Here is a 22,570-nt window from a genome sequence, read left to right on the forward strand (position 1 = left end):
TCCAGCAGCTGCTGGAGCAGCTCTCTGCTCTCTTGTGTGGCCTGCTCACAACAGACACACACAGTCTTCTTTACGGCAGAAGACGCGAGAGCCTGCCTAAGACTCAGAAACTAAGTTTCCTTGTGCCAGCAGCTAACACACAATTCTGCTGGCCAGTTTAACAAGTACAGGAGCCGCGAAATGGAGTTAGCTTGCCGCTAACTCTACACAAAGGAGTGACCTGGGCCCTCTGCACGACTGTCTCCCCAGCAACGCCTGTATCTTTCAGCTTAAGAGCCAAAGCCTCCTCAGCCTGACTCACCCACGGATTCACCGGCTACAAAGCAGGACACCACAAAGCATCTCTTACTTCATGGACTGGTAACAACTGGGCATAGCCTAGCAACACAGTGAAGCATAGTACGGCTAAGCAAGAATGTTTAACTCAAACAATGTACTGTACGTGTATTGATTTGGTTAAGGTTATACATTGAACTGTTGTTGTGATGTCCTTGTTGCCTATAGTCAGGTTACTGCATAGCCACACCGCTAGGTTAATGTTAGCATGCTTGACACATGTTACATCCAGTAACTAGGCCTTGCATGCAACTAACCTCATCTTAACCTGGCACCTTTAGCATACACCAATTGGCCTTGAATAGAGAACCACACAGTTAAGAGGTTAAAACCTAGTTTGGCGAACTTTGGTTCAGGCAGCACATGTGGTTCAAGACACCACATGGTCTGGCCTTTTATCTCTGCAGTTCCCTTTTTCAGCCAAATTGTCGGCATGCCATGTGCTCAGTCACCAGGTGACTGCAGCCATCTTGCTATTGTCTTCCCTACACACACACACACACACACACACACACACACACACACACACACACACACACACACACACACACTCACACTTGTTTATAGGTACACTTAGCTAGATTAGTATTGTGTGTTGCTTTTACCCTTTTGTTAAATAAATGCTTTTGGATATACCTGTTGTCTGTTTTAATGTTGCACAAGAATAAGTTTTGCCAACCTCTGCTCTGTAAAGAACTCCAAATCCTTCAACCTTGACTAGCTATTGATATGGTGATTTTGTTTATAGTTATTAAATTAATTATTAATCAAAGTCCCAAATTCATAGATTAGTACACTTTGAGACTGAATTGGCTATCTTTTCCCCTGAGTCCAGGGTGGTGCCCCGTTATTATTAATTCTTATTAATAATTTTATTGATTTTAATAATTAACAATTATCTTTGATAATCATTAATTATTGCTGATAGCCAAACTTGTAGCCACGGCCCAACAACAGAAATAATACTGTTTCCCCTCATGTAGGGGACTATGTTAACAGGAGGGGAGTGCCCTCGATAACAAATATAAACAATCTTACTGATATCAATTGACTCCTCATACCTATACTATTTCAATTTACTAATTTACTACAGTTATGTTTTTAACCCATGTGAGTATCTTTGTTTGCAGTCTATACAGGCTGAATGGCAAGTCTATATATCTATGTAAGAAAACTACATGTCATCATATTTATACTTTGTGGCTCTGAGTGTCGTAAAACAACAATGTCACACTTTCCCCTAAGAGTCCCCCTCCTTACTGAAAGTGAGAGTAGGACACTTCTTTAAGTATTTTACAGCACAATTCCTAAGAATGATTCTGAGTACTTTGATTAATACGGGCCCATATCTCAGTTGCTCATGACATATTATTTGTTTGTTTATTTGGGTCTCTTTTAGCTCAATGCTAATCTTACTGATTTACTGACTAACATCTTTATTAAAAAAGTGTTTGTTTGGATGTTGTAAACAGATCCACCAGTTGTTCTGCTGTTGTGGCCTATTTCTAACATTGTGATACTCACAAGAGGAAGGTATCATATAAATACATATCACTTGATTATTTAAATGTCACTGTTTTACCTGAAATTTATATTGATAAGGATACTGATTTGACACTGATGGTATCAATTTGATAAGTGAAGTATTCTTGTGATTATCATCTTGATCTGAATGTAAATATTTTATCCACATAGAGGGTTAGGGTAAGAATATCAGGGTCAGAGCCAATCAGAGGCACAGTAGGGGCAGGTCTTCACAGAATGCAGGTGGGAGAAAAAATAATGCATCCTTAGGGGCCACCGTACAAAACCCTTTCTAATGTATCAGGAGTCAAACCTGTTATTGTTGTTAGTCAATGAGTCGATGACGTCAGTGCAGCACTGCACCATCAGCAATGTGGCTTGGCAGCTTGCCAGTTATTCCATATGTAGGAGATTATACAGATGGTTTTATGTTTGGCCACTAGATGGTAACATGAAACATGAAATGACACAGTGGTTGCATGAGTCAGTGCTGAAACATCAATGTTGAGGTGCAGATGAAATGAAGATCACACTCAATGCCGGGAGTTCATCAATTTAAATATGACAAAAGTTACAATTAGGTAATTACCAAACACATTTAATGCCACTTAAAACTGAAGCAAACAAAAAATAATCCTAAACTGGATTGATATACTATATATGCTTGGGAGTATATTATTGGCAGAAAGAATATTCCTGTTGATGTCAGTTGTTTTCTGCCTTATTCTCTTTGTTTATTGACTTAAAATCTAATGCTAATTAATGAGAAGCACAAACTGTTAAGTTCAGTCATAACATTTATATTCTGTGTGTATTATATAGTTCTGTGTTAGTGTTGTTAGAAATGGAGATGTGTCAGCCTGCAGTTGTTTCTTCCAATTCCAACCAACACTTTACAATACGGTACACAAAATTTAGCAAGGTTACTAAGGAATGAATTAGGAACAACCTGGTAATTGAGGAATCATTAATAAGTACTTCTCTAATGACGATATAGTAGATAATGATGAGTTTATAAAGAACAGAGTGGAAGATATCAATGAATCATTAAATAATGATTAGTTCACATCTGTGAACTGATCATAGTGACCCTGCTGCATTTCTGATGAAGTCTGATTAACCAGACTCTGAACGGCACAAAAACGACTCATTCATTACTTATTACTTTAAGCATCTATAAATGATGTTTTTCATTAAAAAAAATATATCAAATAACAACATACAGTAGAAGGTCAAAGGTGTAGCTCATAGTGATGAACCTATAGAGAATTATCAGTGACTCTGTAGCTCCCCTCGGCTTTATGGAGCTTTATAGTGAGTTTCAGCTCATTGTTTAGCTGTCACTCTCTTGGTTCACTCTTAGTGCTCTCATAGCATCATTTTCAGCTGCAGCAGGCAGCTGTTTTCAAAGAAAAAGCTCTAAAAAACCCACTTCTAATGGTGACGGCAAAGGGTGACAGCTTACTGCTGTCCAACCAGTAAGTCTACTGGTTACATAATCATGATCTACTTTTTCCTCTCTTCCATAGAAGCAGGTGTAGATTATCAGGAACCTACTGCATGTTATCACTCATCATATTTGCTATAGACTGTTTGGATGCAGAGGACGAAACATCAAACTTGGTGTAGAGAACTCAACCAGGTGTGTTCTTGCAACTTTCAAGGTACATTTTCTGACATTACCTTTCACTTGTGTATGTAGAGATTGTAAAAATGAAATTAGAACTGCTTACAGTCATGATAATGAGTATGCAAACTGTGACAGCTTTGGACTGTAGGAGTACAGAATACTGTGGTTAAACCAACTGTGTTTTATTTCATTTGCATTTTTTCCCCTAAATACAATTTTTATGTGAAAAAGTTGTATAACAAAGACAAAAAAGGGTGAGAAAATAGCTAAAAAGATAATAACATTCAAAACTTTACACTATTTTGAATTAAATAAAATGATCTAAATTAAGAAGAATGAAAAAACAAATGTTCAATATTATATTTCTGTATTACTTGTATTTACTGTATGTTCTGAGCCAAAATTGATCCACATAGAGGTATTTATAGTGATTTAGTGAGTTATACAACCCAAAATAGGTTAAAGTTAATTAATGATTTTGTCGCACAAGGAATAAGTGTTTCTCAGTTTTTTTGTTGGTTTTTTTTTTGGTGTTTGTTGTTAATTTTTGGTGATTTGGTACATTTTAAATTTTATTGAGAGGAGACAGTAGAGTCAGACAGGAAATGAGGAGAGAGAGAGATGGGGATGACCTGCAACTAAGATCTGCTGGAATCAAATTGGACACATATGTTGCAATTTTGTGGTATGAGTCTTAACCAGTACGCTACAGAGATGACCAGTATGTTAGTGTTGTTAAACATCCCACTGCTCATATTCTTCCTGGGTGGGACCCTCAAATCGTTGTCTGCTGCCATTTCGGTCTCCTCTGATGAAAAACGACGAATTCTGGGAATGTTGGCCCTGGTGCTGCTCATCTACACACTGCTGTTTCTACCCACCATCATCTAATACCTGGCAGAAGAAGCCAGATATAATGATATCCTCTTCACACTGCATTTCCTACCTCTTAGGTTCAGTCCTCTTGCAGACTTGATTCTGTATATTTTCATGAGGAAAGGGGCAATAGACAAACTTTTGGCCTCTCTATGTTGTTGCGGAATGGACAGTGATGATAACAGCAGATCATCAGCATGCTGCTGGAATCAAACTGGACATAAATGTTGTAGTTTTGTGGTATGAGTCTTAACCAGTACGCTACAGGGATGACCAGTATGTTAGTGTTGTTAAACATGGTGAATGTACCAGCCTGCAGTTGTTTCCTCTAATTTATTTTCATGCTAACTCCAAAACATAGTCAAAGTGCACAATCTATAAACAAAATATAAAATACGTAGATGATTCATAAAATGGTTTGGTCAGACATGCAAACCTCCTTGTCCAAAATCAGAGAGCACAGAGTTATTCAACTGGTGGGATGTCAAGTGCAGAAGACAAAACATCCTAGACCGATGTCTCTGTACCTTAAATTACTGAAATAACTGTATGAAATTCTGTAGCAATGACCTCACATCATCATGTAAAAATATTTATGTACATCACAAGGACTTGTATTATATGAAAATAAATGAAATATAGATCTGCAACAATTAGTCAATTATATTTATTGGTATTTTGATAATCCAATTATTATTTCAATCATTCTTCAAGCAAAAAGACCAAATATTCTCTGGTTTCAGCTCCTTAAACATTATGATTTGCTCCTTTTCTTTGTCATATGCAACAGTACATTAAAAATCTTTAGGATTTAGATTGTTGGTCAGAAAAAAATAGTAAGCTGAAGACATCCCCACAGGCTCAAAGAAATTCTGAATGCAATTTTTTCACAGTGTATAAAACACTATATTTTATAAACTAAACGATTAATCAAGAAAATAATTGGCAGCTTAATCTGTGATTAAAACAATTATTAGTTGCAGCCCTGAAGAAATATTATTAGGAGAAAATGTAATAAAGACACCTTTTTTGTGGCTATAATATACACTGTATTTGTGTGAACTTGCACCTCAAGACTTTAGTGATGTCACTTAACAATGTTATGTAGATATTAAAAAACTTCCATAACCTGATCTCTCATACAACAGGTTTCACTCTGAAGAAGAAGAAGATTTCTACATCAACACCTCACAGATGGAAAGCAATAATATCAGCAATGTCACATCCCACTACAATGATCATAACTACACATTCTATAATTGTAACAACACCTACTATGATTATAACTACACCTACTATGATTTTTGCAACTACTATTTTGACAAAGATATTATATTCATCTTGAATGTGGTTACATGCGTAATCATTGGTATCAGCCTTCCTTTGACTCTAGCGGCCATCTACTCTCTTTATTCCCAGGTGAGTACTTTATGACGAAGATTTATTAATTTTAGGTCATGTGTCTGTCATACAGTCTGTCTGTAAAGAATCTTCATCCTGCTTTGGGGCTGGAGGGAAGTCTTGTAATGACCTATAAATTTAAGCTAATTTGACCTTAAACACATGCAGTTAACATGTGTAGCTTCATTCCATCTTCTCTTAAGGTGAAGTTAACAGCATCATTAACTTGTAGAAAATAAATTGTTGTCAGGTTTATCAGAACAATTTGTACAGCATTATTTGAGCTCATTATGTTAGGTTTTGATTAAAACAATCAAGAAATGTATGACATTTTGTACAAACATTCATGGTCTCCAGAGGATGAAGCCCACTGACCTGGATGATCCGATGACTTTTCCTTTAGTGCCATCATCAGGTCAAAAAGTCCAATACTTTGGTTCACAACCAAATACCAGCTAAAGTAATGACAACGTGATCTGCCTCAGCTGTATTTTGTGTTTAGTGCTAATCAACAGTAACATGACCCTGGACACCCCTGCAATCACTTTTTCACTCTGCTCCCATCTGGTCACAGATAAAAGACAAAAAAGCAGTTTTAAATTCAATTTTCCACTAATCACAAGATTACAATATATATTAGTCTTTTGTCTGCATGAAATTGTTGTGTGTTTGTGTGTTTATGCATCTATACTGTATGTTTTAGAGGTACACATAATGCACAATGGAAACAAATTTCCCCATGAGGACAATCAATATCTATCACTCTATGTTTAGCATGCTAACTCGCTAAACTAAGATGGTCATTGTCATTGTGAGCATATTAGCCATTTAGCTCAATGGACTCCTGTGCCTAAGTACAGCCTCACAGAGCAGTTGGCATAGCTGTAGACTCTTGTTGTTGTTGAGTCTTGTAACATTGATTGGCCAGTGTGTCATATTTGATGACACATTGACCAATGCATGAATGTTTCTGACTGCAATTGCTGTGCAGAGCTAAATGACGTATATGTCACTACTCAGAATTCCATCCACTTGTATTTTTGCACATCTTGTACAGAGATCTTAAATGAAAACACCAGAAAATTGAAAAAAAAGTTTCCAGCTGCTTTGTTTATTTCTACCACTGTTTTCTTGCAGGTTAAAAATGACCATGTTGCTCCAATCTACATCATCAACCTCCTCATCTCTGACATCTTTCAGCTCTGCTACATGATCGTCGAAGTGGCAAAACCTGAGAACTGGAAGATCGATGAAATCTTCTTTTATATTTACTACTATAGTGTGCTGGCCAGTGTTGGCTTCATGGTCTGTGTCGCCCTGGAAAGGTAGCTATCTGTCTATCATGTATGTTTTTAGCTACTACCATGTGTATGACCATTATATATATATATATATATATATATATATATATATATATATATATATATATATATATATATATATATTACCATATAAATCTGAAGCTTCTCAAATCTGAAGCTTCACAAAGTCAGGAATATTCTGTATCTGATGATAGACTGTGTATCTTGTGTTTCAGGTATTTGGTCATCGCATGGCCACTGTGGTACCACTTCAGAAAAACCATCAAGATCTCTCTTGCAGTCTGTGTCGTGGTCTGGACCCTTCCTCTTGTTTATGTCCTTCCTGTCTATTTCTGGGTTAGTTTTGAGATCTCAGAAATTATTTTTGCTGTCCTCCTCCTCATTCCTTTCCCACTTCTCATATTCTTTTTGGGTGGGACCCTTAAAGCCCTGTCTGCTGCCAATCGTGTTCCCTCTGATGAAAAACGACGAATTGTGGGAATTTTGGTCCTGGTGCTGCTCATCTACACACTGCTGTTTCTACCCAACATCATCTGGTCCCTGGTAGAAGAAGCCAGAGATAATGATACCTTCAGCGACCTGACTTTCATGTTTCTTAAGTGCAGTCCTCTTGCAGACTTGATTCTGTATGTTTTCATTAGGAAAGGGGCCATAGACAAGCTTTTGGCCTCTCTGTGTTGTTGCAGAATGGACAGTGACGATAACAGCAGATCATCAGCATGAAAGACAACTACATGTACAAAGTCAGCTCCATGCAGGCAGAGAAAGAGGGAGAAAGAAAAGGGAGAAAACAGACGGAGAAATGAAGGCAAATAAAAAGGAAAGAGACAAGAGTCACTGTCCTCTATCGATACTATTTCCAATAAGACACCTAACAGTAGTGTCACCTAGCAGTGAGGACAACAGGTGTGAAAAACAAAAATAGTAATTTATTTACAACTTCATTTGTAGTGAAGAAATAATCATTAAAAATACAAAACTAGGAAAACTAGAAAATAGTATTTCTAAAACGAGGGCACTTTAACTCAAACTGAGGTCAACTAAACAAACAGCTACTTAGGACTGAACATAACTGACCTGACTAGTGACACAAAGGGAGGGTTTATAGACAAAGGCTCGCCTACACAGACACACAGGTGGGCAGGAATAAACATTTAAGTCTGTACTACAAATTAACCTCAAATAAAAACAATAAAACGTAGACCATGTCCAGCTGGCTACATTCTTAAATGTATGTTTTTCTCTGTGTCCACACTAAAACAGCTTTTCCAAAAATGGGCTCCAGAGCGTAAATGTGAAAACATCACCTTGGTGTTGTGGTTTGTACGGGGAAAAAGGAGTTTTGTAAAAAAAAAAAAAAAACTGACATATAACTGACAAAACAGCAAATGGCATTTTATTGGAAGAGGAAGAAGAGGAATTAAATTTAGCCGGTTTAATGTAGACATAGTCATAAAGTCCCACAGTAGTTTGATTAAACTGGATCCTGAAAGGCAGATTCCCCTCTGGCACACCCAGTTGATCTCTTCTACTTCCTGTCTATCACAGTACAAGAGGCCACCTTAACTGTTGCTGCATCTTTTGGCCAGAGAGAAGAAACACAGAACATAATTGAAAGCAAATAAGAGGTTTAATGACAAAATGTTAACTAAAATGCACTTAAACTAGCAAACAAAAAATAAATGAAGTGGTTGCTGTATGACAACAAAAGACTTTGTGCCACGTCATTAGTTGAAATCTTTGTGTTAACTATGCTAAAAGAAAACTACTAACACTGTTTGTTGTCAGCCAGTGGTGTGACCATCACAAGTAGATGAAAAGGAAACTTTCCTTTTCATCTACTTGTGATGGTCACACCACTGGCTGACAACAAACAGTGTTAGTAGTTTTCTTTTAGCATAGTTAACACAAGATTTCAACTAATGACGTGGCACAAAGTTCTTTTGTTGTCATACAGCAACCACTTCATTTATTTTTTGTTTGCTAGTTTAAGTGCATTTTAGTTAACATTTTGTCATTAACCTCTTATTTGCTTTCAAATTATGTTCTGCTAGGACTTCTTCTCTGCTGGCCAATCAGAATAGAGTAGGCTCATCAAGGGGGGGCCTTAAAGAGACATGAGCTAAAACGGCCTGTTTCAGACAGAGGCTGAACTGAAAGGCTGCATAAATGGCCACTATAAGATAAATAAGGATTTTTTTGAACTGTAAGTCATGTAAAAATATTCCAGTAGAGCCCCAGAATAAAAATATAGACCTGGAAATGTGCATGTTATGTCCCCTTTAATCAAAGAAGAAAAACCAGATATTATTTGTTGATCAACTGAGCTGTTCAATACCATGATCACCCTGTTATTATAGCTGCCACTCCATCTTATTTCTACAGGGAGAGAATCATATCAAGTCTATAGACTTTCTTCTTATTTAGCCTCTCACACACATTGTAATTTGTTACTTTTCTCCTACTTATAACTATGTATGTCTATTATTGTGTGTGGGGGGTATTTTTATGCATAAAGTTAAACAACATATGATTTATTTCTTTTTATTTAATGTAAGTTATATTTTAGGGGGTTTTGTGGTCGGCATGCTATGGCTTGGCAATACTGGTAACATCTTATATTATTATACACAGTACTTTTATAAGAAATTGTAAATTTCCTGGAAATTCTATAAAAATATGTTTCTAGACAAGAATGAGGAATGTTTCCTTTTTACTAACTCAAAATATCTGCTGGTTGTTTTTTGTATATATCATCATATAGCACAACTCTACTGCTTTTTTTTCAAATTGCCAATGCCAATTATGTTTATTTGTGTTAAGTTCTCATACTTTTTTAGATAATAATTTGGGGCAGAAATTATCTCATATTTTTTGCTATAAGTTACAGTAGTGAGGCCTACTGTACATTTTCCCCCTTCTTAAACTTGTTGATTACCAACTGTTGCACTAATCAGCTGACACTTCAACAGCAGAGATCTAACAAACACTTTATAACACTTTATAAGGAAAAACATGCATTTTCAGAAGATAACGTATGATTGCTAAGAGCTTAAGGTTACTACTTGATAAGTTGTATAGTGTACACAAAAGATGATTAATTATAGTTGTTGTAATGTATTTAATCATATGTGATTAAAGAACAGTTTAAAAAACAAATATTGAGTCATTTCAACTCCATTCAGAGCACACATCTGTCATTTTACTCTCCTCAGCCCAAAATCCCGGTTTGGTTAGTCCACAGATACCTTCTTGTATTTTAAAGTTTTCTCTCTGACTTTTTAGGCATTACTGTGACTGAATTTTATCAACTCTGCACACTTAATGCACATTGCAATGACAGAACTGAAAAGGTTTTGGCTAACCTGAAGGATAAAAACTCATTTAGAGCAACAAACAGTCTTAATTGTCTGCTCATATGGAAAAAAAAAAACGACTAAAAAGCCACAAGCAGAACAGACTAATATGAGATACATGACATATTTCCATCCAGCCTGAAGGATACCTTCATATAACTGATTAGATGTACAGGTTAAAAGGTTACGGAGTGAGTTGTCCTATGACCAGCTTCTGTAATATCACACTATACAGAATATTGCTCAGTAGGCCCAAGTAGACAAGATAAGATTTGTATCTGTACCAGTTTTGTTTGAGTATCTCTTGTATTTTACATTCACATTTGCATTTATTCATGTGGGAGACTTTTATCCTAAATGATGTACAAATGAGGTACATGGGAAAGTTCAACCCTACATGTTTTTCACAGTCTCCATAGTGAGAAGGTGAAAAACAGGAAACTGCTGCAGTAACTGAGTGACAGCTTCACAAGCTCTGCAAAACTTTGAGGCTGTGAACCAACAGCTTTCAAACTTTTAACTGAAAACTGAAATATGTGAGCTTGGCAAAACCATTTATGCTGAATGTTTGTGTTGTTACATGGTGAATGTGTCAGGAGACATTTTATTGCAAACATCAGTGCAGTCTTGGGTTGATAAAACCTGGAAGTGAGATCCCAGCGTTAAATGTTATTTCCCTCATTTAATCAACCGTCTTTTACTGAGAAGAATAACTGCTGAAACCAGCTTTTTAATATTATATGATGAGATTCAGCACCTGCAGAAAATGATGGATTGTTCAGTTTGGTTTGGGAAAGATTTGCAAAAATAATAATGTGAACACTGGACTGTATGAAGGCGACATTTTTGATTTATTAATCAATCTCTTATTTATTCTTCATTTGGATCCTCATTAACTTTCAAAAAGTGGCTGCTAGTCTTCCTGGGATCCATACAACAGTAGCAACAACAAAACAAACGACAACTTAAAATCACATTGTTCAACAAAACACCAAAAAAGTCAAACAAGCCAAAATATAAAGATCACAAAAGAAGTTAAATAGCTCTAGGTATGAAAAGGTAGAAAATACAAACCCACAACAAAAATAAAACTGTAATCTGTGTCTCTAGATTCGAGGTTACAAGCATCTAAGATTAGTTTACTTCTCAGCGTGTCTCAGTTCACCTTTACAGACCAGATGAGGAGTTCAGACATCTGAACTCTTTATGGCTTGTTGTAAAGATGAAATAGACACAACCAGGCAATATGTCACCTGCTGTTCTACCATTTATATTCATTGACTTCTATTTATGATATTGGAATTTAAAAAGTACAGTTAAACAATACAGTTACTATTATTTACTCTCATACATTCAAATTTTTGGATGAAACCAATAAATAAATGTCCCTGTTGTTGTCTGTGACTCGACTTACCTTTCTGGAGTCTGTCACCGGTGTGCTGAGGCTGACTGTCCTGGTCAGTATTTATACAGCACAGAGGAGTCTGGTATCCAGGATGAAACTCACTCATGTTGGATGTCACGCTGCTTCGACCCTGGTTACCTGTTTCCATGACACTTTTACATCCAGTTAAACACTTACAAGCTTCCAGTATAATATAACATTAAAAGGAGTAGTTGGAGGTTCAGCGTCTAACTCGAAAGTTTAAGGTCATATGTCATATCTGGTGTCTTTTAGACTGTGACGTGAAGCTGAATTTAACTGTAATCACAATCACCACATGGTCAATGAGTAAATCACTGTACAGCAGTTAAGAGAGATAATTGAAATAGATAATTATTGTACTATTAAATTATTAGTATCTAGTCCTTTGTCTGTTTCACTCTTTCTGTTGTAAATGTTCTTTATGGGTTACGTATTTTAATGTTAGTGGTATTCAGTGGCAGAATGTAACTAAGTACTGTAGCCTACTTAAGTACAATTTTAAGGTAATTGTACTTTACTTTAGTTTTTCCATTTTATGCTACTGTGTACTTATAATTCACTAAATTTTAAAGGGTAATATTGCTCTTTTTACTTCATTGCATTTATTACACAGCTGTTGTTAATAGCTACTTTTCAGATCAAATATTTTAGACATAATGTCATAATGTGATCATATTTATAAAATAACAATAAAATAGCATTGTGGCAGTTATTGCTGTGAGCAAAATAATAATAATATTTGCATGATATCCCTGTCTGCTAACATCACCGTAGAGCTGAATATTAAAAGAAAAAAAAAAGAATTTAACTTTGATATGACAAGAAATAGTTGTTGTCTATGCATTATTATCGTGAGCAACCTCCAGTCTGAGGAAGGCCCACAGTTAGACCCATAACAATTTGCATACAGACACCACAGAGGAACTGATGATGTAATCACTAGTATAGTGCACATGGTCACTAAACACCTGGAGAATCCCAGGGCCTATGCCAGACCATTGTTTGTTGATTTTGGTTCAGCATGTAACACTTAATAACCCCATATATGACTTAAAGGATACGTTCACAAGTCTTTCAAGTCTTAAAACAACAGTCAGTTGCTCAAATGAACATTGAAATAGCTTGCTGTAATCATTCCTCCTGTTCACACTGACCATTAGAAGATCCCTTCCTAATGTGCTTTCACATTAGTGTGCTTGTAAGTGATGGGGGACAAAATCCACAGTCATTGATTTCTGCACATGTTTTTGTGCAAAAATGGATTCAAAAGTTTATCTGAACCTACAGAGAGGTGCCAGCCATCCTAATTATTCAAATCAAGTGGATATCTTAATTTTAATATAAAGTTCCCTTGTTGTGTTTCCCTAGACAGTATTTCCCTTATGCTAAATAATTCTGATGTCCAGGACCAGATGTATAAGTCTAAAATACAGAACTTTTTACGGTGGTGTGATGAACATCATCTCATCCTCAATATAAAAAAAACAGAAGAGATGGTGATGGTGACCATCTCTTCTGTTTGGTGATCACTGAGCAGTGGTCATCCATGACTATACTATAGTGCTGTTGGACTCCTTCAAGTACCTGGGCATCCACATGGATAATAAACTAGTATGAAATGTATCTGTCAGAGACGTGAACTGTCTGATCTAGAGCACTCAGGGAGCAGAACTGTTACTCTAAAGCGGTTAGAGACTTGAACCATCCAATGTAGAGCCTGCATGGAGTGAAAACATGCCCTTTGAAGCAGCCATAGACATGAACTGTCATATCTAGAGTGCACAAGGAGCATAACTGTGTGCTCTAAAGTGGTCATAGACATAATGCAGAAGAGGAGTGAGATGGTTAGGGTTAGGGTAAGAATATCAGGGTCAGAGCCAATCAGAGGCGCAGTATAGGCGTGTCTTTGCAGAATGAGGGTGGGGAAAAAAATAACACAAACTAGAAAATTGTTTGAACTCTATTCCTGGTTCTTTATTCCAAGAACTACAGTGGCCCCTAAGGACAAACCATACACAAGAGTGAAAACACAAACAATAAGAACATGCTCCAAATCCTCCCAGCAGCCTGGAGCACTTCAGGTGTAGCCATTAGCTTTGTAGCATTTTTCTTGTTTCATGTGTTTTCCCTTTTTGTATGAATTTTGGTATTTGTAGCATTTCTTGATTTGGAAAATGCTTTTTTATTAATGTTTGTGCATTCACTCTTGTATGTGCTTTGTCCTCAGGGGCCACCATACAAAACCCTTTCTAATGAATCAGGAGTCAAACCTGTTATTGTTGTTAGTTTGGAGATGAGTGGATGAAGCCAGTGCAGCACTGCACTATCAGCAATGTGGCTTGGCAGCTTGCCAGTTATTCCATGTGTAGGAGATTATACAGATGGTTTTATGTTTGGCCACTAGATGGTAGCATGAAACATGAAATGACACAGTGGTTGCATGGGTTAGTGCTGAAACATCAATGTTGAGGTGCAGATGAAATGAAGATCACACTCAATGTCGGGAGTTAATCAATTTGAATATGACAAAAGTTACAATTAGTTAATTACCAAACACATTTAATGCCACTTAAAACTGAAGCAAACTACAACATAATCCTAAACTGGACTGATATACTATATATGCTTGGGAGTACATTATTGGCAGAAAGAATATTCCTGTTGATGTCAGTTGTTTTCTGCCTTATTCTCTTTGTTTATTGACTTAAAATCTAATGCTAATTAATGAGAAGCACAAACTGTTAAGTTCAGTCATAACATTTATATTCTGTGTGTATTATATAGTTCTGTGTTAGTGTTGTTAGAAATGGAGATGTGTCAGCCTGCAGTTGTTTCTTCCAATTCCAACCATCACTTTACAATAGGGTACACAAAATTTAGCAAGGTTACTAAGGAATGAATTAGGAATAACCTGGTAATTGAGGAATCATTAATAAGTACTTCTCTAATGACGTTATAGTAGATAATAATGTTTAAAGAAAGTTTATAAAGAACAGAGTGGAAGATATCAATGAATCATTATGAATCATCTGTGAACTGATCATAGTGACCCTGCTGCATTTCTGATGAAGTCTGATTAACCAGACTCTGAACGGCACAAAAACAACTCATTCATAACTTATTACTTTAAGCATCTATAAATGATGTTTTTCATAATAAAAATATATCAAATAACAACACACAGTAGAAGGTCAAAGGTGTAGCTCATAGTGATGAACCTATAGAGAATTATCAGTGACTCTGTAGCTCCCCTCGGCTTTATGGAGCTTCATAGTGAGTTTCAGCTCATTGTTTAGCTGTCACTCTCTTGGTTCACTCTTAGTGCTCTCATAGCATCATTTTTTTCAGCTGCAGCAGGCAGCTGTTTTCAAAGAAAAAGCTCTAAAAAACCCACTTCTAATGGTGACGGCAAAGGGTGACAGCTTACTGCTGTACAACCAGTAAGTCTACTGGTTACATAATCATGCCTGTCTACTTTTTCCTCTCTTCCATAGAGGGAGGTGTAGATTATCAGGAACCTACTGCATGTTATCACTCATCATATTTACTGTAGACTGTTTGGATGCAGAGGACGAAACATCAAACTTGGTGTAGAGAACTCAACCGGGTGTGTTCTTGCAACTTTCAAGGTACATTTTCTGACATTACCTTTCACTTGTGTATGTAGAGATTGTAAAAATGAAATTAGAACTGCTAACAGTCATGATAATGAGTATGCAAACTATGATAAGCAGAGAGCTTTGGACTGTAGGTGCACAGAATACTGTGGTTAAACCAATTGTGTTTTATTTCATTTGCATTTTTCCCCGAAATACAATTTTCATGTGTAAAAGTTGTGTAACAAAGACAAAAAAGGGTGAGAAAATAGCTAAAAAGATAATAACATTCAAAACTTTACATTATTTTGAATTAAATAAAATGATCTAAATTAAGAAGAATGAAAAAACAAATGTTCAATATTATATTTCTGTATTACTTGTATTTACTGTATGTTCTGAGCCAACATTGATCCACATAGAGGTATTTATAGTGATATTTGCAGTTTTTATGACAGCTGAGATATGAAAGAGTTTCCTCTGCTGTGACAATATGTTACTGATGAAAAGTCTAACAGAGGGATAGAGTTATACAACCCAAGATAGGTTAAAGTCAATAAATGATTTCATCCCAGAAGGAATAAGTGTTTCCCAGTTTTTTTGTTTTGTTTGTTAGTTGTTTATTTTTGGTGATTTGGTACATTTTATCCTTTATTGAGAGGAGACAGTAGAGTCAGACAGGAAATAAGGAGAGAGAGAGAGATGGGGATGACATGGAACTAAGATCTGCTGGAATCAAACTGGACATAAATGTTGTAGTTTTGTGGTATGAGTCTTAACCAGTACGCTACAGGGATGACCAGTATGTTAGTGTTGTTAAACATGGTGAATGTACCAGCCTGCAGCTGTTTCCTCTAATTTATTTTCACTCAGAAACTTAGTCAGATTGCACAATCTGTAAACAAAATCTAAAATATGCAGATGATTCATAAAATGGTTTGGTCAGACATGCAAACCTCCTTGTCCAAAATCAGAGAGCACAGAGTTATTCAACTGGTGGGATGTCAAGTGCAGAAGACAAAACATCCTAGACCAATGTCTCTGAAATTCTGTAGTAATGACCTCACATCATAATGTAAAAATATTTATATACATCACAAGGACTTGTATTATCTGAAAAATTATTTTTGATGAAATATAGAGCTTCAACAATTAGTCCATTATTCTCATTGCTACTTTATTGCTAATTTTTTCAAATTATTGTTTCAATTATTCTTCAAGCAAAAAGACCAAATATTCTCTGGTTTCAGCTTCTTAAACATTATGATTTGCTCCTTTTCTTTGTCATATGCAACAGTAAATTAAAAATCTTCAGGCTTTGGATTGTTGGTCAGAAAAAAATAGCAAACTGAAGACATCCCCGCAGGCTCAAAGAAATTGTGAGTACAATTTTTTCACAGTGTATAAAAAACTACATTTTATAAACTTAACGATTAATCAAGAAAATAATCAGCAGCTTAATTGGTGATGAAAATAATTGTTAGTTGCAGCCCTGAAGAAATATTATTAGGAGAAAATGTAACAAAGACACCTTTTTTGTGGCTATAATATACACTGTATTTGTGTGAACTTGCACCTCAAGACTTTAGTGATGTCACTTAACAATGTTATGTAGATATTAAAAAACTTCCACAAACTGATCTCTCATACAACAGGTTTCACTCTGAAGAAGAAGAAGATTTCTACATCAACACCTCACAGATGGAAAGCAATAATCACAGCAATGTCACATCCCACAATAATTCCACTGACAACCCCTATTATGGTGAACCACATATTATATATGTGATGACATGCGTAATCATTAGTATCGGCCTTCCTTTGACTCTAGTGGCCATCTACTCTCTTTATTCCCAGGTGAGTACTTTATGACTAAGATATATTAATTTTAGGTCATGTGTCTGTCATACAGTCTGTCTGTAAAGAATCTTCATCCTGCTTGGGGGCTGCTAAGTCTTGTAATGATCTATAAATTTAAGCTAATTTGACCTTAAATACATGCAGTTTACATGTGTAGTTTCCAGGGGTGTGCCCGAATACAAATACGTTATTCAACAAAGCACAAATAGTTGTTTTTTTACAAACATTTATTTCATACAAATATTTTAAAAATTATTTGTTTTCTGGAAGAAAAAAAAACAAAAAACATGTCAAATACCAGCTCACAGGTCAGTTACATCTCTATCTCAGTCTCTCTTCTCTGCTGCACTGTTACATCTATCAGCAGGTCTCAACAAGGGGAGTTACATCCACCTGCTACATGAAGCACATTTCCTTTTTTTTCCATTTGGACATCACTCCCGGAGTTGGGGGTGTTCCCCAAGAGATAAGGCTGAGTTACTGACACAAGCAAAGTCCTGTTGTTCCCCTTCTCCTTTCCACAAAGTTAGGTTGTAAAAAATAGGCAATAAATGAAAAGTGCAAAGCAAGAATCACCTTTGAAGTTCTTCTCTACACGTTACATGCCATGCTGTCTCTGTGTTATGGGTGTATAAATAAGTAGAGGTCTGACTGCACATTTGCAATGTGTTTGGTTTAGCTCAGTAGTCAACACAGTCATCTATGATCTGAGAGACTCAAGTTCAAGACCTGGTGTGGCGACCTCCTTCTTAAGATAGTTTATTCATAAACACTTTAATATCCTAAAATTTAAAGCTAAATAAAAATAAACAATAATATTTCAGATGGGATTTTTACACCTATTTCCACTTTTATTCAAATACAAACACAAACATAAATAATTTTGCTGCCTCAATAAATATAGATACAAATACAAATACTGGGCTCTCTGCACATCCCTGGTAGCTTCATTCCAGGTTAACAGCATCCTTCACTTGTAGAATATAAATTGTCCTCAAGTTTGTCAGAACAATTTGTACAGCATAATTTGGGATCATTATTTTTGGCTTTGATTAAATCAAATCAAGAAATATATGAAATTTTGTACATACATTCATGGTCTCCACTGGCCTGATTGATCGCCTAACTTTTCCTTTAGTGCCATCATCAGTACTTTGGTTTAAAACCTGTGGGAGAAAAAATGCGCATTTGTGAAGGAGAGATGTTCAATGTTTAATTCATGAAAGTGTTCAACCAATGAACTTCAATCAATGAAATTCTTCTGCAGGGCCTGACTTGGGCCTCCAAGGTCTCTTACAAGAGATATTTTAGGTTCACAGCACCAGGCTGGGAGATAGGATGGTCACCTTGGATGGGTAACAACAGCTTCCCACATTGTTTTCCAATTAGAGTTCATTCTGACACCAAGTGTCCTTGTTTCTTCCTTCCCTGGTGGCATGACCTGAGCAATTCTATAAGAAGTTTTCCTGTTTGTGCTAAGTTTTTGGTATGAACGTATCCATGTGTACACTGTGCCAAAGGCTTCTCTGATGTCACTGGGTAAATAAAAGAATTGTTTTCCTTTTCTTTGTCTTACCCTGTGGGCCTCTTGACGGTATCATAAAAAAGCATATTGGTAAACTGTATTTAAAAGACTTAGCTCATAAGTTGAACACTTCCATAAATTGAACATTGAACATCTCTCCTTCACAAACGAGAATTTTTTCTCTCACACAACGAAATACCAGCTAAACTAATGGCAATGTGATCCTCCTCAGCTGTATTTTGTGTTTAGTGCTAATAAACAGATTTGACGCGACCCTGGACACCCCAGCAATCAATTTTTGACTCTACTCCTCCCATCTGGTCACAAATAAAAGACACTTAGACAGAAAAAGCTATTTTAAATTCCATTAACCACTACTCACAAGATTACAATATATTTTAGTCTTTTTGGTCTGCATGAAATCATTGTAGGTATGTGTGTGTACACATCTATCTACTGTATGTTTTAGAGGTACACATAATGCACAATGGAAACAAATTTCCCAATGAGGACAATCATTATCTATCACTCTATCTTCAGCATGCTAACATGCTAAACTAAGATGGTCATTGTCATTGTGAGCATATTAGCATTTAGCTCAATGGACCCCTGTGCCTAAGTACAGCCTCATAGAGCAGTTAGCATAGCTGTAGACTCTTGAGGTTGTTGAGTCTTGTAACATTAATTGGCCAGTGTGTCATATTTAATGACACATTGGTCAATGCATGAATTTTTCTGACTGCAATTGCTGGGCAGAGCAAAATGACATATTTGTCACTACGCAGAATTCCATCCACTTGTAATTTTGCACATTTTGTACAGAGATCCTAAATGAAAACACCAGAAAACTGTAAAAGAAAAAAAATGTTTCCAGCTGCTTTGTTTATTTCTACCATTGTTTTCTTGCAGGTTAAAAATGACCACGTTGCTCCAATCTACATTATCAACCTCCTCATCTCTGACATCTTTCAGTTCTGCTGCATGATCGTCAAAGTGGCAAAACCTGACTGGAAGATCTATCGAATCTTCTCTGATATTCACCTCATTGGTTTGTTGGTCAGTATTGGCTTCATGGTCTGTATCGCCCTGGAAAGGTAGCTATCTGTCTATCCTGTATGTTTTTAGCTACTTCCATGTGTATGACCATTAATTTACCATATAAATCTGAAGCTCCTCAAAGTCAGGAATATTCTGTATCTGATGATAGACTGTGTATCTTGTGTTACAGGTATTTGATCATCGCATGGCCACTGTGGTACCACGTCAGAAGAACCATCAAGATCTCTCTTGTGGTCTGTGTTGTGGTCTGGACCCTTCCTCTTGTTTTTGTCCTTTCTGTCTATTTCTGGGTTGAATTTAAGGCCGTGATAACCATTCTCGGAGTCCTCCTCCTCGCTCCTTTCCCACTGCTCATATTTTTCCTGGGTGGGACCCTCAAATCGCTTTCTGCAGCCATCTCGGTTTCCTCTGATGAAAAACGACGAATTGTGGGAATGTTGGTCCTGGTGCTGCTCATCTACACACTGCTGTTTCTCCCCACCATCATCGTGTTCTTGATAGAAGAAGTCAGAGATAATGATACCCTCGTCAAACTGAGATTAATTCTTATTAGATTCAGTCCTCTTGCAGACTTGATTCTGTATGTTTTCATTAGGAAAGGGGCCATAAACAAGCTTTTGGCCTCTCTGTGTTGTTGCAGAATGGACAGTGATGATAACAGCAGATCATCAGCATGAAAGACAACAACATGCACACAGTCAGCTCCATGCAGGCAGAGAAAGAGGGAGAAAGAAAAGGGAGAAAACAGATGTTAACTGTAATGTGTCTGAATGTTCACTAAAATGCACTTAAACTAGCAAACAAGAAATAAATAAAGTGTTTGCTGTATGACAACAAAGGCCATCAGAAGTAGATGAAAAGAAATCATTGTTTTGATTATATTGTGAGAGAAGTGGTTAGTGGGAACATGTTTTTATGTGTTTTTTAGCTGGAAGTTGATATCCATCATTATTGTCCTTTGAAGGGAACATAACATGCTTTTGTGATTTTCTGTCATTTATATTCATAATTTAAGTCTGCCAAGGGGCAGCTTCCTGGAGCTGGCCAATCAGAACAGAGTAGGCTCATCAGGAGGGGGGCTTTAAAGAGACAGGAGCTAAAACTGCCTGTTTCAGACAGAGGCTGAACTGAGGGGCTGCATAAAGGGCCACTATAAGATAAATAAGTTCTTAATACGTTATTTTTTTAACTGTAAGTCATGAGAAAATATTCCAGTAGAGCCCCAAAATAAAAATATAGACCTGCAAACGTTCGTGTTATGTCCCCTTTAATTAAAGAAGCAAACCAGATATTACTTGTTGATCAACTGAGCTGTTCAATACCATGATCACCCTGTTATTATAGCTGCAACTTCGTCTTATTTCTACAGAGAGAGCATCATATCAAGTCTATAGACTTTTTTTTCTTGGGCCTCTTATACACATTATAACTTGTTACTTTTTTCCTACTTATAACTATGTATGTCTATTATTGTGTGTGTGGGGTATTTTTATGCATAAAAGTTAAACAACAGATGATTTACTTCTTTTTATTTAATATAAGTTTTATTTTAGTAATATTGATAAAAATCTTATATCACAATACTTTTATAAGAAATGTAAATTTCCTGGATATTCAATAAAAACATGTTTCTAGACAAAAATGAGAATGTTTGCTTTTGACTAACTCTGTTAATTAAACCTGATAAATAAACAAAATCTCTGCTGGTTGTCTCTGGTATATATAATCATATAGCCCAACTCTACTGTGTAATACCATGGAGGCATTTTCTTTCTTTTTTTTTTTCTTTCAAATAACTTAATCATGTTCATTGTTGCACTAATCAGCTGACACTGCAACAGCAGAGATCCAACAAAAGCATATTTCCCAGAATCTCTAATTAAATACTTTGGCTTTCTGCAAGGTGACTCTTTATAAAGAAAAACATGCATTTTCAGAATATAACATGTGATTGCTAAGAGCTTAAGGTTACTACTTGATATGTTGTATAGTGTACAAAAAAAGATGATAAATTATAGTAGTTGTAATTTATTTAATCATATGTGATTAAAGAACAGTTTAAAAAAACAAGTACTGAATCATTTCAACTCCAGTCAGAGCACACATCTGTCATTTTACTCTCCCCAGCCCAAAATACCCATTTGGTTAGTCCACAGATACCTTTGGAACTGAAATCTTGTATTTGAAGGTTTTCTCTCTGACTTTTTAGGCATTACTGTGACTGAATTTCATCAACTCTGCACACTTTATGTGCATAGCAATGACAGAACTGAAAAGGTTTTGGCTAACTTGAAGGATAAAAACTCATTGACAGCAACAAACAGTCCTAATTGTCTGTTGATATGAAAAAAAAATCTAAAAAGCCACAAGCAGAACAGACTATTATGAGGTACATGTCATATTTCCATCCAGCCTGAAGGATACCTTCATATAACTGATTAGATGTATAGGTTATGTATAAAATATTGCTCAGTAAGCCCAAGTGGATGAGATAAGACTTGTATCTGTACCCGTTTTGTTTGAGTATCTCTTGTAGTTTACATTCACATTTGCATTTATTCATGTGGGAAACACTTTTATCCAAAGTGAGGTACAAATGAGGAACATGGAAAAGTTCAACCCTACAAACTTATAACATTTATTCTAAATAGTAATATAT

At 36.1% G+C, this 22,570-nt stretch overlaps 2 protein-coding genes across 2 annotated transcripts; both read left to right on the forward strand.

Annotated features, from left to right (window-relative positions):
- The first annotated feature begins 5,081 nt into the window (after positions 1–5,081).
- Positions 5,082–8,917, forward strand: LOC137197293 (G-protein coupled receptor 4-like). The gene is made up of 3 exons (XM_067610622.1): positions 5,082–5,785; positions 6,905–7,092; positions 7,305–8,917. Exons 1-3 carry the CDS (start codon positions 5,561–5,563, stop codon positions 7,810–7,812), a joined length of 921 nt encoding a protein of 306 aa, XP_067466723.1. The 5' UTR covers positions 5,082–5,560; the 3' UTR covers positions 7,813–8,917.
- Positions 8,918–16,689: 7,772 nt separating this feature from the next.
- LOC137197296 (ovarian cancer G-protein coupled receptor 1-like) lies at positions 16,690–21,076 on the forward strand. Its single transcript, XM_067610624.1, has 3 exons — positions 16,690–17,324; positions 19,762–19,946; positions 20,081–21,076. Exons 1-3 carry the CDS (start codon positions 17,169–17,171, stop codon positions 20,586–20,588), a joined length of 849 nt encoding a protein of 282 aa, XP_067466725.1. The 5' UTR covers positions 16,690–17,168; the 3' UTR covers positions 20,589–21,076.
- Positions 21,077–22,570: the final 1,494 nt, after the last annotated feature.

The sequence above is a fragment of the Thunnus thynnus genome, chromosome 14 (genome assembly GCF_963924715.1).
Source record: "Thunnus thynnus chromosome 14, fThuThy2.1, whole genome shotgun sequence".
Lineage (NCBI taxonomy): Eukaryota > Metazoa > Chordata > Actinopteri > Scombriformes > Scombridae > Thunnus > Thunnus thynnus.

Bases quoted from the DNA above. Each gene is read 5' to 3' on its own strand.
- LOC137197293 (XM_067610622.1), top strand. From the start codon at position 5,561: ATGGAAAGCAATAATATCAGCAATGTCACATCCCACTACAATGATCAT. The intron at 5,786-6,904 runs GTGAGTACTTTA...GTTTTCTTGCAG, and splicing joins TCTACTCTCTTTATTCCCAG to GTTAAAAATGACCATGTTGC. The intron at 7,093-7,304 runs GTAGCTATCTGT...CTTGTGTTTCAG, and splicing joins GTCTGTGTCGCCCTGGAAAG to GTATTTGGTCATCGCATGGC.
- LOC137197296 (XM_067610624.1), top strand. From the start codon at position 17,169: ATGGAAAGCAATAATCACAGCAATGTCACATCCCACAATAATTCCACT. The intron at 17,325-19,761 runs GTGAGTACTTTA...GTTTTCTTGCAG, and splicing joins TCTACTCTCTTTATTCCCAG to GTTAAAAATGACCACGTTGC. The intron at 19,947-20,080 runs GTAGCTATCTGT...CTTGTGTTACAG, and splicing joins GTCTGTATCGCCCTGGAAAG to GTATTTGATCATCGCATGGC.